The following is a 20,017-nucleotide window of genomic DNA, read 5'->3' as shown; positions in this document are numbered from 1 at the left end:
ACTTCGCACCGACACAATTATAGGTCATATGGCGACTTTCCAACTTTGATGGTGGAGGAAGACCCCAGGTGCCCCTCCGTGCATTATTTCATCATAAGCGGGCACCTGGGTAGAACCACCGACCTTCCGTAAGCCAGCTGGATGGCTTCCTCACATGAAGATTTCTACGCCCCGAGTGAGGCTCTAACCCACATTGATGAGGGGCAAGTGATTTGAAGTCAGTGACCGTAACCACTCGGCCAAGGAGGCCCCAAACGGCGGGCAGTTAACCTAACCAGTGTTCCTGGATTCTGTACCAGTACAAACCTGTTCTCCGCAAGAAACTGCCAACTTCCCCACATGAATTATCAGAGGTGGAGGACGAATAATTTCAGACACAACGTTTTTTTATCAAATCGTCACGAAGAACATACACCCCCCCCCCCCGGGATCAAACTCGCGACCCCGAGATCCGTAGACCAGCACTCTCCCTATTGATCTAAGCGGGCGGGCAGTAAGTTTGGTACCAGATACTATTATGAAGTAACAGACACAGTTACCTACCTTTAATAAATAGATGAGAGCTTGTTGTAACTGTTCCTTTGTGAGTGCAGCCACAGGTAAGACATCAGAATCTTTGCTGTGATCTACTTTCTCCTCATAAGATGATGATCTTTCTACAATACAGAAATAATCTACTGATGCTACACTAAGAACATGTATCACATCTTAACTCTCATCACATAATACTAAAGTATTTTAAAGGTTCTTGACTCAAAAGGCAGACAATAAATATTCTGGTTTTTTTTTGGGTTTTTTTTTTTTACCTTTCATTTCACTGTAAAACTGTATAACTGGAGGCTGTCTCATTATGGTAAACGTTTGTGCCATGTTAAACAAAGATATGAAGCAGAAATGAAGCACATTTTTGTCTCTGTTGACCTTGAACAAGCATGACTGAAATTTGACCTCCCCATGTCATCTAACTTGTGCCAAATTATTTGAATTTTTTTCCAAGGGTAGAAATTTACTGGAGTGTACAAATGGTGACACAGTATCTGTCGCTAGAACTTGAGAAAATTACTTTAATCATTACTAAGCAAAAGATATTCATACTTCCTACTTAACAGCATTACAAATTTTCTACTGACACAAAAATCAGGTGATATTACAGTGTGCAAGCTATGTGTAATGTACACTATTTAATTTGTCAACTGGGTCAAATTTTTCTCTTTAAAGCAACTTTTTTTTTCTAGACCAGATTTGTTTCCTATTAAATAAAGAAGGTCGAAAATGTGATATTATACAATAAATCACTGTTTGTAATGTCACCATTATAACTTCATAGAGTCTAAGGCCAAAGCAGTGCACTGGAAAAGAAAATCACATAAAACGGCAGTATCTGCTGAAAGTTATGAAGGATGTAGATTACTGTGAAATCATGAAATTTCGTGGTCATGTAATTTCTAGGTTTTGGTCAAAACGGCAATTTCATTGGGATATGAATTCGTGGATTTTAACTTTTGAACATAAAATGAATGGGAATTTTACTTGTTGGTTGGGATTAAATTTCGTGGATGGGCTCAACCACGAAATCCACGAAAATTAGACCCAACGAATATTAATGATTTCACAGTATCACCCTTGATATCAGAACTAAAAAGTGATTCTGTCCTGAACAAGGCAGTCTGAAAGATAGCTATATCCCTCGCTGCTGTTATGGATAGTGAAAGGGTTGATGGTATTGGGTGGAAGCATAGACGTTAATAAGTATATTTTATTGAGCATGTATGACAACATCAATGAATTTGAAAATCCTTCAAGGGTTTAGGAGATACAGAGCAGACACAAAATGGAAAGCTCAAACCTTTGACCTTGAGTTGTGACCTTGACCTTGAGCCAACATGGCTGACTCACGAGATCTGCACATCGTCTTGATGAGGTGATCATTTGACCCAAGTTTCATGAAAATCCTTCATGGGGTTTAGAAGATACAGAGCAGACACAAAATGGAAGGCTCAAACCTTTGACCTTGCATTGTGACCTTGACCTTGACCTGACATGGCTGACTCATGAGTTCTGCACATCATCTTGATGAGGTGATCATTTGACCCTTTTCATGAAAATCCTTCACTGGGTTTAGGAGATACAGAGCGGACATATTATGTTACGGACTGACAGAAAGACAGGACAGACAGACGGAGACCATTCCTATAACCCCCACCATTCGTGACTGGGGATTAATAAAATCATTGTCTTTCAGATGCTTATCATAATATCACTTAGAGTGTATAATATAATTCCTTCACATCTCAAATCAATGAAAAAGTCATCGCTTGGATTCTACCCTGATGACATCCACCACATATTTGCCTGTTTTTTGTGGTTTTCTTTTCTAAATCCTATTTTCTTTTGGAATATTGGTTCTCAATTACAGAAGCACGTTGTGTCTACACAATTATAGCAGCACGTTGTGTCTACACAATACATTAAATTTAACCAACATTTTTGCTTAATCATTTGACAAGTATCTTTAGAAGACATGACAAATGCCTACCTGAAACACTGGTAGCTGGTGGAGTTTTCCTGACAGATGATGATATAAATGCCATTGGTGATAACAATTCTGTTGTAAGAGAGGCTGCAGCTGCTGCAAAGTTTGGGTTCATGGGCTGAAATATATACACATATATATCAGTGAGTCCTGGTTACATATATCAGTAAGTTCTGGTTCATTAGCTAAAATATATACATATATTTATCAGCAAGCTCTGGTTACATATATCAGTGAGTTCTGGTTCATGGGCTGAAATATATACACATAATATCAGAGAGTTCAGGTTACATATATCAGTGAGTTCTGGTTCATGGGGTGAACCCTATTCAATTTAAATGTCACTGTTACCTTGACATATGACCTACTGATCCTAAAAGTAACTGGGGTCATTTATTCACCATAGGCAATGGTCCCATGAACTTTGTCAACTGTTTGCCGAAGTATTCTCTAGTTATAGACTGGAAACAACCATAGGACTGACCAAAGAGCTATAAAAATAAATAGATCAGCAACTTGAAAGGCATATAGAGCAAATCTCGCCAACATCCCGTGATAACTAAATGGGATCTCGTTTACCGGAAGTGGCGCTTTCTCCACGCGCCATTTTGTATGCGAAAGCAATTATTCGTCGGTAAATTAATTATCACCATATGACCACGCTTCTTTGGATGGCAAGAAACGTGTACTTTGTGTCTTAAGACTGTTTCACATTAAACTAATGTTGTTTTAGAAGCTAACATGTATTCTAAATGCAGTTTTAAAGGTACAAATTGTAACTCCATGCTTGCCGATGTTTGTTTTTACTAAGATAACGCCAATTCACGCTCTGACACGAGATCACGCGAGATTACAGCCAGTCGCCATTCATTGTATTTTATAGTTCTTTGGACTGACCGACAGTCAGATGTGTTGCATGTACAAAACAATACATCCCATTTTCCTTCAGTGGAGCATAGTTTGCAGTCAATCAACCATATTTCACCATAGATATTTCTTAGATATGTTTTTAATCAAAATAATATTTTGTCCTAAACAACCACACAGACTGACTTATCTGTACTGGACTTTTATCTATTACGTTCCTGTGCAATCTCTTTGATTGGAAGCATACCAAATGCCATACTTTCACATAAATTTTTATGTTCATTATTATGTGAAAGGTGTTTTATATTAGGTAGATGAATTTCAACATTTAACTTTCTTTCTGTTCAGCCCTATGTCATTATTAAACCAGGTTTGTAAAGATCAAGTAACAGGACTTTTTTCAACATTGTCAGGTTCATTTGTTTAGTCACAATTTCAAATAATTTTCATAGGTTCATCTGGAAAGCCATATTATTCTACTGACATGTTTTAAAAGTTATGTGTAAGAAAATTAACAAACATGTTTTCTTAATGATTCAATAACAGAGATCCTTAATCTGCTATACTGGCATGAGGCCAAATCACAGACCTTGGATCTCTTTCTTGACCATGAGAACACAGAGCATGCCGGTAATTCCCTGTGGCTAGAGTAGTAAAAATAGGCATTAAAAGAAATGTCAGCAATACAAAAAGTGACTTGTAAGCAACTGACCTAAAAGTCAACAGTATTCTTCCTCAAGCAGTACCTACACTGTGTAAAGTTTAAAAACTATAGCTATAATACTTAATGACTTAATTCTGAAAACGTTAGCTGTTATACTTTGACATAGGAGTCCTAACTCAAAATGTATTACCAGTCCCGATGACCTTGACATTTGAGCCAGTTACCCCAAAATCAAAAGGGACCTTTCTCTAACGGTAATTACTGTGTAAAGTTTTGAAAGCTGTTGCTAAAACACATTATGACTTAATGGTCCAGAAATTATTTCCAGTGTCCTGGTCACTGTGACCCTGACCTTTGACATATAAACCCTAAAGTTATCTGATATCTTCCTCAAGTGGTGTTCAGTCATATTCATTAATGAATGAAATAATGCCCCTTGCAAATTCAAAACATACATAAATATCAGTCTGTATATTATCTGAAACAGTATCACTGGAGTTGTGGTCTTCTTGACAGTCAATTTGACAAATGGTGAAACAAGAGCACCGCCTTGCGGGTGCTGACGCTCATCTGATTTTTTTTGTGTAATAGAAATATTGTCCTACCCATGATTTTCTAAGTCTAAAAAGGGCCATCATTCTTGCAAAAAGCAGGATAGAGTTATGTTTCTTGATGTACAGTGTCCACTTATGATGGTGAAAAACTGTTGCAAGTTTTAAAGCAATAGCTTTGATAGTTTATGAGAAAAGTTGACTTAAACATATTACTCAACCAAGAAAATGATTTTCTAAGTCCAAAAGGGGCAATAATTATTGCAAAAATCAGGATGGAGTTACGCTGCTTGCTGTACAGGGTCAGCTTATGATGGTGAACAAGTGTTGCAAGTTTCAAAGCAATAGCTTTGATAGTTTTAAGAGAAAAAGTTGACCTAAACATAAAACTTAACCAAGAAATCTGATATTTTCTAAGTCCAAAAGGGGCCATAAATCTTGCAAAAAGCAGGATGGAGTTATGTTTCTTGCTGTACAGGTCAACTTATAGATGGTGAAAACAAGTGTTGCAAGTTTTAAAGTCAATGCATTTGATAGTTTTAAGATAAAAGCATGACCTATAACAATAAAACTTTAAGAAAGAAAAACTGTTTTTTTAAGTTCAAAACAGGTCCATAAATCTGCATAAAAGGCAAATCGAGTTATTTTTCTTGCCATGAACACGAGTCAGCTTCTGGTGAGTAGAACAATAGTCCAATTAAAAGCAATAGCAATTACAATATGGACTGAAAAGTTGACCTAAACAGTCAAAACTTACCAAGTAACATGTGAAAGTTTACTTACTAATACAAAATGGGCCAAAATTCTTGCAAAAAGCAAGATGGAGTTAACTCAAATGCTATACAGGTCCAGCTTAATTGAGAGTTACAACAAAGTGATTCTTTTGTTTTGAAGTGTTCTAAAAAATTTAGCTTATATAGGTCAGAAAACAGGCGGGACTTACGACCTTGAAATAACCAAAGTAAACGTCCGCTCAGTAGTCAGCACAATGCATGACCCGACAACACATACAAGTACAGCTGTATAATAAACATCACTATTTTTTTTCAAATGACAAATGGTGAAATAAAAATGACTCAAATAATAACAAATCTGTTTTCTGACAGTAAAATCTCAAGGTCATAAAAAGTGTTTTTGGCCAAAATTGCAATTTCTTGGCAACATAAAGTCATACATTCTACATTTTATGGATTAAAAGAACCTTCCGGGGTGAAAATTAAAACAAGAGGGCCATGATGGCCCTATATTGCTCACCTGTTATCATTGCACTTGAGGACAACAAGGTCCTCAGAAAAAATATCAAAGTCCATAGGACAGGAACAACAAAGGGAAGAAATTTAACCAAAAAGAAAAAAAAATTCTTAAAAGGTACAGATATCTCAAAATACACCTAAAAATTGGAGGTACCATCCATGTTATACCACAGAAAAGTGGTCTCGGTTTTTCCCTACGGCCAATAATTAAAAAGTTACTAAAAATAAGCTATTTATAGTAACATAAAAGGGAAGTAATTAAAAAGAAAATTATAGTAAGTGAACAAAAGAAGGATCTGCCAAATAAATCTGTTGAAATAAATGAAATTTCAGATCAGTATCTTCATTAGTTACGGAGATATACCCATTTTAATTTGAAATAAAGGGAGGTAATTTGACATAAAATCAGTCCATAGTTATCTACCCTGACTGGCTCAGTCCAACTAATGACAATAATGAAATTTCAAATAAGTCCTATAAGTACTTACTTATAAATCCATTTTGATTACAATCAGGGGAAGTAATCAGATATAAAAAAAACTCTGGAACCTACGATTGGATCTGATTTGTCATGGAATCCAAGATTTATTGTTGTTGAAGATATTTTGGAAGTTTGTATCAAATAAAACCATAAATGAAGTCTCTATATGGCTGCAAAAGCCAAAATAGCCAATGTTGGACCTTTAGGGGGCCATAACTCTGGAACCCATGATGGAATCTGGCCAGTTCAAGAAAGGAACCAAGATCTTGTGGTGATACAAGTTGTGTGCAAGTCTGGTTAAAATCAAATCATAAATGAAGCTGCTATTGTGCAGACAAGGTCAAAATAGCTGAATTTGGCCCTTTCAGGGGCCATAATTCTCGAACCCATTAAGGGATCTGGCCGATTCAACAAAGGAACTGAGATCTTATGGCGACACAAGTTTTGTGAAAGTTTGATCAAATTCAAATCATAAATGAAGCTGCTATTGTGCAGACAAGGTCAAAATAGCTAATTCTGGCCCTTTCAGGGGCCATAACTCTGGATCCCATAAAGGAATCTGGCCAGTTCAAGAAAGGAATCAAGACCTTATGGTGATACAAGTTGTGTGCCAGTTTGGTAAAATAAAATCATAAATAAAGCTGCTATTGTGCAGACAAGGTCAAAATAGCTAGTTTCGGCCCTTTCAGGGTTCAGGACTCTGGAATCCATCATGGGATCTGGCCAATTCAAGAAAGGAACCGAGATCTTATGGTGATACAAGTTGTGTGCAAGTTTGGTTAAAATAAAATCATAAATGAAACAACTATCGTGCAGACAAGAAATTGTTGACGGACGCACGCACGGACGCACAGAATGACGACGGACGAAGGGTGATCACAAAAGCTCACCTTGTCACTATGTGACAGGTGAGCTAAAAATTAGTAATTCATAGATAATAATAATTACACAGTATTTCTTTCTTTTTGTTCTACAACTTACCTTGTCTGGTAAATGTGATGTTGTTGTTGTTGTAACAGTAGTTGATGATGAAACTGATGAAGAGGCTAAAGATGAAGATGATTGTAAAAGATCTGCAGGGGTCAATAAAGGGGCTGACTTTAATACTGTAGTAGGGTCAACTTTTGGTCTAGCAACTGTATCGGCATCTCCTTTTGGGGACTTTCTACTCGTGTATATAGTCTCTGGAGAAAGTTTCTTTGATGAGGACATGGATTGAGCATTTGAAGGTTGACTAGACGTAGAAGAGCTGCCAAACACTGGTAATAAATTCCCAGATAATATACGAGGGGCAGGAACTGTGCCCTTAATACCAGAATTTGATGGTCCCTTTTCACTTTGTAAAACTGATTCAGCATAAGATGCACTTTTAGGCCTTCCGCTACCACTATACATGTCCATTGGAGATTTTCTTGCTTGTGGGGAAGGGCCTCTATATGCAGGATGATTAGGAGGTGGTTGTGTCAAATCCGGAATTCCAGGTGTCAGTTGGGCGGGACCACTTGTCCCATCATCCCCAGTCCCGTCTCCAACACCTGGTATATGTTGGCGTTCAATGTCTTCTACCATTGAGCCAGTTGACATGATGTGTTTAAGAAGTGGTGGCAGATCATCACTGTCAGGTTTAGTTCTGTCGGCTACTGGCTTGCCAGTAGGTGCTGCTGATGATCTTTGAGCTTTGTGTTCCTGAATGCCTGCCTGAAAATAGCTGAAATAGAAACATAAAGTGGAATTTTTATCCAAGGAGATAATTGTTCAACTCACTTCCTACAAATTTTCATGATGCAGATTCTTCAAATATTCATTTGAACCTTGTCAAAATTCTCCAGATTGTAGCACTGTTTTTCAGTTTTAAGTCTAATACTAAACATTTTGAGATCAAGGTTAAGAGAGCAATTTTTACAGCTTAACAAATATCAAAAATATAACTAGATACCAGAGTTAACAATAATTGGCTTAAAGCTACTATTTCCAACTTCAATGGTTCAGCTCCTCTGGGTGTGACAAGAGCTGTCAAATGATAGAGCACTCAACTATTTGACACCTTTCAATATAATAAACATAAAAATATTACAAACAAAACCAAAATTTGAAAAAGTGGCATCACTTCGAAAACTTAAGTCTGAGTTATGGAACCTGGCTCAAATTGGTCACTTCATAATGCCAAAGACTTATAAAGACTTTGAAATCATTCAGTTCAATTGATTCTGAGATTATATGCTTACAAACTTTCACTGAAATTTCAAAGTTACAAAGGGGCATAATTTTGACAAAATGTAAGCCAGAGTTATGAAACATGACACTTGAGGTCATCCCATGATATCAAAGGCATATACAGAGTTTAGCATTTCTTCTGGTAGTTTCTAAGAAACATAATTGCATGCAAAAACTCACAAAAATTCTATGTTAAAAAGGGGCATAATCTGGACAAAATAAAAGCCAGAGTTATATATCATGTCTGTCCGATCATGAAAGACTTGAGAAGTATTTTGACATACAAAACTTTAACCAACATTAAAATGACACATAATACTGACAAAATACAGGTTTTTTTCTATTTTTCTTTAAAAATCAAAATTTGATAATTTCCAATTTTTGATTCCACAAAGATCAATTGTTATAAACATGTATGCAATCTTTACCTCTCTTACTATGAACAAATGAAATTGAATAAGGAACTTTGATTTCTTTGTAATATTCTTCAAATTTTTAACAACAAGGCAGTCTGAAAGACAGCTAAATCCCCCGCCACTGCTATGGATAGTGAAAGGGTAAAACCTTTGATTTTAGCTGTGACCTTGACCTTGAACTGACATGGCTGACTCATGAATTCTGCACAACGTCTTGATGCGGTGATCATTTGACCAAAGTTTCATGGAAATCCTTCAAGGGGTTTAGGAGATACAGAGCTGAAACCTTTGACCTTCAGTTGTGACCTTGACCTTCAGTTGACATGGCTGACTCATGAGTTCTTGATGAGGTGATCATTTGACCCAAGTTTGATGAAAATCCTTCAAGGGGTTAAGGAGATACAGAGTGGACACCAAATGGAAGGCTCAAACCTTCGACCCTTAGTTGTGACCTTGACCTTGAGCTGGCATGGTTGACTCATAATTTCTGCACATCGTTCTGATGAGGTAATCATTTGACCAAAGTTTTATAAAATTCCTTCAAGGGGTTTAGGAGATATAGAGCGGACACGAAATGGAAGGCTCAAACCTTTGACCTTCAGTTGTGACCTTGACCTTGAGCCGACATGGCTGACTTATAAGTTCTGCACATCGCCTTGATGAGGTGATCATTTGACCCAAGTTTGATGAAAATCCTTCAAGGGGTTTAGGAGATATAAAGCGGACACAAAATGGAAGGTTCAACCTTTGACCCTAAGTTGTGACCTTGACCTTGAGCCGGTATGACTGACTCATGGGTTCTGCACATCGTCTTGATGAGGTGATCATTTGACCCAAGTTTTATAAAATTCCTTCAAGGGGTTTAAGAGATATAGAGCGGACACAAAATGGAAGGCTCAAACCTTTGACCTTGAGTTGTGACCTTGACCTTGAGCCGGCATGGCTGACTCATGGGTTCTGCACATCGTCTTGATGAGGTGATCATTTGACCCAAGTTTTATAAAATTCCTTCAAGGGGTTTAGGAGATATAGAGCGGACACAAAATGGCAGGCTCAAACCTTTGACCTTGAGTTGTGACCTTGACCTTAAACCGACAAGGCTGTCTCATGGGTTCTGCCCATCGTCTTGATGAGGTGATCATTTGACCCAAGATTCATGAAAATCCTTCAAGGGGTTTAGGAGATATGGACCGGACACGATTTTGTTACGGACGGAAGGACGGACGCGGACGGAAGGACACGCAGACCATTCCTATAATCCCTCCGCCACGGCGGGGGATTAAAAACCTCAACAGAATCTGGAGCATTTTCTCTCCCCAACAAAAACTGAGGAAGGTAACATTAATTAACCATGCTAGCTTCACACCTGTAATGTTATAACCCAGAAGCAGTGATGCACCTTTCTGATGCAGCATTACTCTAATCTGACACCTGAGAAGTTCAAGATTATCTCTGTTACAGTGCAGACACTCTTCCCTGCTTTATGATGGATTTATCAGTTATCTATTAAGCACTTCAATGCATAAAGACAAGATATAAATTTTCTTAATAACTGCAATAGTACCTCTTTGCTCATGTAGTTTTGCATGTTCATAAAACAGAAATTAGCTTTTTGGCAGTCTAAAATTAAACATGAGATACCACAGCTAAGCCTCCTTAGGCATAAAAAAAAAATTGTTTGTTTCCAGTATCCCGACTTACCCTAAATTTCTGGCCCGACCCTAAATGTTTTTATGGCCTTGGAGAATTTTTTTTTTTTTTTCAACTTTTTAACAAAAAGTTGCAAAACTGCACTTTTTATGCTTTAAACATGTCCAGTGATGTTAGAAATCAACTTACTGATGCTCTCAAGGCATTACCCCCTTATTTACATTCATTTTTTGACACAAAAATAATTTCCGAAAAGTCTCCCTTAATAAAAAAAAAATAAAAAAATTCCGACCTACCTTCCCTAATTTTTTTGAGCATGTTACTGGAAACAAAGAATTTTTTTTAGGCCTTACTATGAGAGTATTATCAAATTTGCACTACATCATCATAAGTGTTTTTTTTTTTCCTAAAAGAAAAAATGTGCAAAATACTTCTCTTATAACAGCTTGTAACCTGTGTGTAATGACATCAGTAAGTTATCAATCTGATACCTTTACATTTTACCAAATTTCTTTAAAATCTTTTCTAAGCTAACCCTGACTTACGTCGTCTGGTTAAACTCAAGACAGTACCAGATTGTAACATTTGGAACACTGCCGACAGATCATGTTTTTATATTCTGTTTTTACATTCTATATGTACCTTATAAATGAGGCATTAAATGTACCATGCAATTAATATATATGTTAAAATAGGCCTAAAGGATGATTCTTCTTTCAGACTTAATTGAAGTGACATTACATTATTTTCACTACATTGTTTCTTTCGACATCTCTGTAAGTAGCTCCTAAGTCTTCACACAAACAGTAACCCCCAACATCAACCTTCACAGTGTGGTCAATGATATTGGACACATATGAGTTTAAGCAAACAAAAAGAAAAAAAATAGGCTGTTAATATATTTCCTTCTTTAAAGTTTTGTCAGGTTTCCCCCCCCCCCCCACACACACAAAACAGTTGGGTCTTCAAACATAAAAAGCCTGTAGAATTCCCTGGCTTCAAACTACCTCCATGTATTGAAATGAAAGTATCAAGTGTATCATGCTCACTGCCTGAAATGTACATGTGAAAACCATTCCATTTTTATATCCAAAACTAGTCATTTATAAATCAAACATTAATTTAAAGGTAACATTTATGTCAATTATAAATCAAATAATCAAGGCCTTACTGTTATTTATCGACTGATTTACCACGGTTCCGAGTTCTGATATGCAGGAATTGAACCACCTGGGCATTAGCCCTGTGTCTTTAAATATCCAAGAATCTGAACCAAAAACTGTGGTATATTAGACAAACTAGATGCCCATGGGCAACATGTCGAGCCCGCCAGCTGTCAAAAGGACTAGGAGTTGCACATGACACCCTGTCTCATTCATTAAGGCAAACATTTATGCCAAATAAAAACTGATTGAAAAAAAGTTACAATATAAGTTATTTATAGTAACAACAAAGGGAAGTAAATCTTTAAAAAAATCTAAGTCCACACAAAAATCCTTACCAGTAGAGATAGGTAAAAATACCCCTCAAAACTGGATGTAATATGCATATTGTACTACAGAAAAGTGGTCTTGATTTTTCCCTACGACCAGTAATAAAAAAGTTACAATATAAGCTATTTATAGTAACAACAAAGGGAAGTAATTCTAGGTTCCTGCACATGACACTCCGTTTCATGATGGTGAACAATTGTGCCAAGTTACATCAAAATCCCTCCATGCATGAAAAATAAATGCTCCGGACAGTCATTCTTGTATCTCACCTTTGACCTCTAAGTGTGACCTTGACCTTAGACCTAGGTTCCTGGTTCTTGCGCATGACACTCTGTCACATGGTTGTGAACATTTGTACCAAGTTACATCAAAATCCCTCTATGCATGAAGAAGAAATACTCCAGACAGTCATTATTGAATTTAACATTTGACCTCCAAGTGTGACCTTGACCTTTGAGATAGGAAGCTGTGGTTTGCGCAAGACACTCCGCCTCACTGAGGTTAACATTCATGCCAAATATAAACGGGATTGCTCCGTGCATGTCAAAGTTATGGTCCGGACAAACAAATCCGGACGGACGCACGCACGCACACCGAACAGCCATTTGGACAACTACGTCTTCGCTTTCGCAAGCGGGCTCGACAAAAAAGCACAGAAATGTCTTAATTGTTTTCATTCTAACATACTCATTAAAACATACTAATAGAAATTATTCCAAGTTTAACTCGACATGTAGTAATGAGCTGCACATCATGCCTTTATTTGAAGACATAATTTATGTCAAAGTCTTGATTCATCGGTCTGTGTGTCAATCGTTGTTTATCATGCTTGTCTTGCTTCTTTGTTTAAATGACAAAAATTCGAACCATGTTAGAATACAGATTAGCAAAACTCCTGCAAAATTACAGACACAATTTAAAGACACAATGAAAATGTTCCAAATTTCAAGACTTGTGCAAGGTCAAAATCAAGGTCAAATTTCATTTCGGTACAAAACAATGTGTATGTGGTCCAAATTTGAAAGCTGTGGCTTGAGAAAAATGTGAAAGTAGGTCACTAGGTCAATCTCAAGATCAAAGTTCATTTCGGTACACAAAACTATGCATGTGGTTCAAATTTGAAGGCTGTAGCTTGAGAAATGTGAAAGTAGGTCACTAGGTCAAAATCAAGGTCAAATTTTATTTCGGAACACAAAACTATGCAAGTGGTCCAAATTTGAAGCTGTACCTTCAGAAATGTGAAAGTAGGTCACTAGGTCATTCTCAAGATAAAAGTTCATTTCAGTAAACAAAACTATGCATGTGGTTCAAATTTGAAGGCTGTAGCTTGAGAAATGTGAAAGTAGGTCACTAGGTCAAAATCAAGGTCAAATTTTATTTTGGAATAAAAAACTATGCATGTGGTCCAAATTTGAAGCCTGTACCTTCAAAAATGTGAAAGTAGGTCACTAACAAGGTCAAAGTTTTTTTCGGTACACAAACCTATGCATGTGGTCCAAATTTGAAGGCTGTAGCTACAGAAATGTGAAAGTAGGTCACTAGGTCAAGATCAAGGTCAACTCATGTCAAGGTTCATCTTGCCACTCAAAACTATACATGTGGTCCAAATTTGAATGATGTAAGTTATGGACATGAAGATTGTAAGTTTTTCCCTATATAAGTCTATATGAACCATATGACCCCTGGGGCGGGGCCATATTTGACCCTAGAGGGATAATTTGAACAAACTTGGTAGAGAACCACTAAATGATGCTACATAACAAAATATCATAGCCATAGTCTTTGTGGTTTGGACAAGAAGATTTTCAAAGTTTTTCCCTATATAAGTCTATGTAAACCATGTGACCCCTGGGTGGAGCCATATTTGACCCTAGGGGAATAATTTGAACAATCTTAGTAGAGGACCACTGGATGATGTCATACACAAAATATCAAAGCCCTAGGCCCTGTGGTTTTGGACAAGAGGTTTTTCAACGTTTTTTCCTATATAAGTCTATATAAACCATGTGACCCCCAGGGTGGGGCCATATTTGACCCCAGGGAAATAATCTGAATAATCTTGATAGAGGACCACTAGATTATGCTACATACCAAATATCAAAGCCCTAGGCCCTATGGTTTTGGACAAGAAGATCAGAAACCGTTTAACTGTTCCTGGCCAATGTGATCTTGACCTTTGACCTAATTACCTCAAAATCAATAGGGGTCATCTGCTGGTCATGGCCAACCTAACTATCAATTTTCCTGACATTAGGCCCAAGCGTTCTTGAGTTATTGCCTGGAAACCATTTTACTGTTCCTGGTCACTGTGACATTGACCTTTGACATACTGACCTCAAAATCAATAGGGGTCATCTGCAGGGCTTCGGAAATTTGCCGGTTTGTCGGTTTTGGACCGAATTTTGACTTTTCAGACCGATTCGTGAAGTGAAAAAGCGAAAAAAATCGGTCCCGTAAAAATGGAGAAAAGTATAAACAAAGAAGTATAAAATATTTATTTTTATAGCTCTTTGGTATAAATTTCGGTCTGATAAGTCAATACACGATCACCTGCCAAGTAGGAAATTGTTGGTCGCACCTTCAGATAATCAATAAACCTGTCAATCGGTCTGATTGTCACTTTGATAATCAGTCCGTAATTAGCGCGTGACGCAATCAGTGCTCGCGCGGCACATCCTTTAATGTTTGCAGACAGCCGACTGCGGTGTATTAAACATTTTTGACTGGTTTCCTAACGTTTCTGACTGGATCCAAATCATTTCGACGGGGATCCACTTATTTTATTTAGAATCCGACGGATGGTTTATTTCAAAAGGCTATGTTTGATCACGGTAACAAACAAATGGTCTCTGCATTTAATCAAAGAGCTATAATTGTACATTATAGGTCTTTGATTTAATGAGACATCACACGGAAAACCGATAAAAATAATTTTTATAATTACTTGATTTGAAAAAATTACATGATTCATTTGTTGGGGCTCCAGTTGAAACAAATGCAGAAAATCGTCTTTGCAACCCGACTGTACAAAAAAGAAAAAAATGGACGGGCAACCACGAATGATAAAGAAAACCGGAGTGGCACCGTTTATCAAATCGGTCTTTTAAAAAACGTTTCAAAATGAAATTTTGTTTACATCAGAAGAGCATATAACTTTATAAAATGTAGTTGCTTATTGAAGTACAACGTAAGTGAAATGAAATATCCGTGGCCAACCCGCGTGACGTTTTGGTACTATACATGCGGGAAATTCGATCTCAGCGTTCAAATAACGTACACATTCGGTCTGCGGCAGAGTATTCTTTAAATACTGAGGCTGTTTAGCAGAGAATATGTGTCGTGTAACTCACTTTGACACATTGTATTTTATAGAATTCCGTCAAAGAATGAGGAAACATCACAAAGTATCTACCGGTAGCGAAGTCACGTGCGTTGGCTTTTAGACTAGTTACGCACACGGTGTCAATGCCTCGTATTATCTCGGAAAAACATCGAAATTTAAACAAAGTAACGATCACACATAACACTGAATAACCGTCTTCATTGCAGATAATGCGTGGTGACTGGTAACTCAGTTTTAATGCATGACATGCTTATTTCTTTACCCTATCACGTTTTACAAAATATGTAATATTGGGAATGCGGTGGGTGGGGTAGCGCCCATGTCAGGATTTTCGTTTCGGACCGATTGAGTTATCAAAATTTCCGGAGCCCTGGTCATCTGCTGGTCATGACCAACCTCCCTATTAACTTTCGTGACGCTAGGCCTAAGGGTTCTTGAGTTATCATCCGGAAACCATTTTACTGTTCAGGGTCACTGTGACCTTGACCTTTAACATACTGACCTCAAAATCAATAGTGGTCATCTGCTGGTGATGACCAACCTCCCTATCAACTTTCATGATCCTAGGCCCAAGCGTTATTGAGTTATCATCCGGAAACAAATTGGTCTACATTCCGACCGACCGACTGACCTACCGACCAACATCTGCAAAACAATATACCCCTCCTTCTTTGAAGGGGGGCATAAAAATGCTTTAGGTGTGTACATCATTCTACATGGTGGAAAGAATTATACCTGTCAATTTGGGTCTGGCTTGCTGATGGAGTTTTCTGAGTGCTGGTTCCCTGCTGTAAACTAGCCGTGCGGAACAAAGCATCCAATGTAATAATACCAGTACCAGGTGTTACACTGCCTGGAGCATCATCTAAAAGAAAGGTAAGTAAAGGTAAATTTTATTCACCATCGTATTTCAAGCTCTATAGAGCTTCTGAGAGACTATATTAACCCTTACCCTGTTAAATTTCTATAATGAACTTGTCCATCTTCCAATTTGGACAGTATCATTAACTGTTAAAAGGGATGCTTACCAAAAAGATACTGACTAAATAGCGAACAGTGCAGATCATGATCAGACTGCACAGATGTGCATTCTGCTCATGATCTACACTGGTCGCCAAGGCAAAATCAATTGTGTCCAGCATGGTAAGGGTTAAGAATAGTTAAAACCTATTGTAGTGATAGACCAATGTGTCCAATAAAAATAATATAAAAATATGAACTCTGTTATCAGTGTGAAATCGATTATCTCTTAACTAGTGAAATGTTGTGGCACTGATATTCAAACCAGTGAAAATACATGTAGTCCAATATCTGCAGTGACCTCGAACTTGAAGTCAGCAATCATGTTACATCATTTAGTAATCTTGAAGCCAGTAATACAGTTACATCACATAGTGAACTTGACCTTGAAATCTGTCAGACAGTTATACTATTTAGTGATCACCAAGCTAGTGGCAATTATAACATACAGTGACCTGGAAGTCTTGGCTATGCACTTGTTCTTGCAAAGATTAATACTGTGTTCCTAAAGTCAAGCCATATCTTTGCTAAGGAATGTGTACATATTTCTTGATAAAAGCAAATAATCTTTAATACCATTCAGTGATGGTAACCTTGAAAGTAAAATCAAAGTTGTCTTATTTTGTATCTCCAATTCCAAAGGACAAATAGAAATCTAGTATACTTAGAGGTAAAAGAAATACTGCACAGGTGTCTTCAATAAATGTTGGACTGAACTTGAAAATTTCTTGGGAGATACCCAGAATTTCAAAATATACCAAGTTTTAAAAGTTTATACTATTTTTCTGCTGAATGTTCAATGAACATTCTCCAGTATCTGATATGTCTTACCTGGTGCAAACAGAATTTTGCCATATGCTGATCTTTGTATATTTACTGGGAGCATTTGAAGTGAATTCTTCTCACCCTTAAAATTTCTGGTTATAATTCTATTCATTACTAACAGGTGCAACCTGTCAACTTTTCAGTGGATTATACAAAGCAATTTTGCTAAAAGAACAAATAATCAAATCTTATATGAGCACAGCATCTAAAACAATCAAGCTGATACAATTGTATTCCTCTATTCTATTTTGAGAATGTTTGTGTAAACAAGACAAAGTTTACAAAGGTACAGATGTTATTGTTTTCTTAACTTTCTGTAAACTTTGCTGCACCTTGGTTCCAGGTTATAAAACCGAATTTGGAGACTAAAGTTAGTCTCCACCTCCATCATCTGATTGGTTGATTTGGAGCTTTGTCTTGAAATTGACCAATGCAATTACAATGCTGCTTTCTCTGAGGCTAGTCTTCAAACATCCAGCATCTGATTGGCTAATTTGGAGCATAGTCTTGAAACTGACCAATGACAAGACTAATCTCCAAACCTCCAGCACCTGATTGGTTGATACAGAGCTTAGTCTTGAAACTGACAAATAACAAGGCTGCTTTCTGAGACTAGTCTTCAAACCTCCATCATCTGATTGGTTGATTTAGAGCTCAGTACTGAAACTGACCAATGACACGACTAGTCTCTAGACCTCCAGCACCTGATTGGTTTTCATACTGGCTTTCATGTGAACAGTGTTTGTGCCATATATGCACATACATCCCAGTTATACTGCACATGCTTATGTATACACAGGCAAAGGTTATAAGCAGGTCTTTCTGGTTGTAATTACTATCTTTATTGCCAAATTAAAGAAGTTTTGTCATAGTTTAAGGTCTGATAAGTCAAAATTCTGAGATCTTACCAGAGATGTCCACGGCATCAGTGTCTGGCATTTTAAGAGGTTGGGGTCTTATGAGGTTGTTAGATTTTGTAGCAGCGGCATTTGGATTGTCAATCATAGGTTTTGGTTCTGTCTTCTTTGAACCCTGAAATACAGCACATCCTTTCAAAACTACTTACTGTGAAGCAATTACTATTCCTTGGGGACTACTTTTTGCTGATTTCATGAATCCATGAAATTAAATTCAAACAAGAGTGCCAGAATGTCACAATATACGCCCTTCATTGCAAATTACTTTACACTTGTCTAGCACCTGTATTTGCAAATGGACTTTTATTTCTGTGGTTGTGTTGTAATTCTTGGAGAGCATCAGTTCGAAATGACTGATTTGGAAATAAATTACTATCAAATAATTCAAACTTTCTAAGTTTTTAATAATTCAACTGTAAAGACACTGGCCCAAAGTAACTACTTATTGCATGTAACGTAGATGTTATAGTAGAACATATTCTGTATAAGTTTGGTAGACCGCAAGCCCAAATATTTTCATTTCCAATTCTAACAACGAGGTTAAAAGTCCCCACCAATCCTAACCAGGTTGAGATAGGTCAAAATACACCTTAAAATTGGAACTAACATCATACATGCCATATTTTCAAAGGTCAATAAGGGAGATTTGTCTCAACAGGGCATTTTTTAAGGGAGATTTGGGTAAAAATAAGGAGACTTTATTTGCTCACTTTTTACGCGCTAAATAGCCATTTTCATGAAAAAATCATCAAGTATTGTATATTGAATTGATGAGTGGAGCCAACAGCTGTGTACAGAATGCATGATTATTACTTATAGCACTTTACTTAATCCAAGAAAATTCAGAATTCCATGAAAGATTGAACCAGGAACTTTGTTTTTACTTTATGTGTTGATGCTTCTGCATCTGGGGAGAGTGATCTTTTCGACATGTTTAAGCATACAATATTGCGGAGATATCATGTCAAAACAGTCTTTTAAGGGTAGTCATTTCTTTTCAGAAATGAAGTTGTTAAAAAAATGAAAGTCCTTCTTTTGCTCGATTGTCCATGTTTAGATTAAAACTACATGTATTTAAACTGGTAATTCTTCTCCTGTTAATTATTACAACATGACAATTATATCACAAAGGAATGGCAGTCAATTTTTCGGGTAGTATGGACTGCAGTTCATTTCATAAAATTCACTTATCCGAATTCATGTCTGTCCGAAATTCTATGTAGTCCGGCATTAACTTGCCAATTTTTGTTAAATTGTAATTGATTTTTTGCATGTTGTGCAAGTAATTAAAATTGAGAAGTATAAACTCGGTGTTAGCACTAACCTGTCTCATCCTCTGATGACATGATAAATATCGAGGTCAGCGAAAACGAAAGTACATTTTGGCAGGTGGCGGTAAAATGACGTAATTTTAAGACTGGTTTACATATTGTTTTGAAAACCATTAATCAGCAACTTTGATGGTATTGAATCAGTCCAAAATCTCCCCATGCACATGTTTACAACTGCCTACGGTTAAGATTAAATGGTTAATTGTTTGGAGATGGTGACAGTAGGTGGTGAGATAATTAATGCCTCAGGCGTGTATCCCTCGATAAACAAGCTAGGGATTATAGATAACTATCAAAATTATGTTTGAAGAGTATTTCTGGGCTACTTGATATTGCATTTTAAGTATTTTCTATAGGTCTACATTGGGTCCGAGATACGATTTTTCGACAGAGAATTTTTTTTATTTATATTTTTTACGGGAGGTTTTTATGTCCCGGCGGGAGACCGGGAGATATACT

At 37.0% G+C, this 20,017-nt stretch overlaps 1 protein-coding gene across 1 annotated transcript in view; it reads right to left on the bottom strand.

The window, feature by feature from the left end:
* LOC123528806 (mRNA-decapping enzyme 1A-like) overlaps positions 1-20,017 on the bottom strand; it is a 148,071-nt gene that overhangs the window by 21,705 nt on the left and 106,349 nt on the right. The window contains exons 6-10 of the mRNA XM_045308812.2: positions 18,219-18,342; positions 16,201-16,330; positions 7,331-8,057; positions 2,537-2,651; positions 544-656 (exon numbers count right to left, since the gene is read on the bottom strand). Of these exons, the coding sequence (XP_045164747.2) occupies positions 544-656; positions 2,537-2,651; positions 7,331-8,057; positions 16,201-16,330; positions 18,219-18,342 (1,209 nt within the window). The remainder of the gene's footprint in view (positions 1-543; positions 657-2,536; positions 2,652-7,330; positions 8,058-16,200; positions 16,331-18,218; positions 18,343-20,017) is intronic.

The sequence above is a fragment of the Mercenaria mercenaria genome, chromosome 13 (assembly GCF_021730395.1).
Source record: "Mercenaria mercenaria strain notata chromosome 13, MADL_Memer_1, whole genome shotgun sequence".
Taxonomy (NCBI): Eukaryota; Metazoa; Mollusca; class Bivalvia; order Venerida; family Veneridae; genus Mercenaria; species Mercenaria mercenaria.
This window is presented reverse-complemented; position numbering and strand designations above follow the sequence as displayed.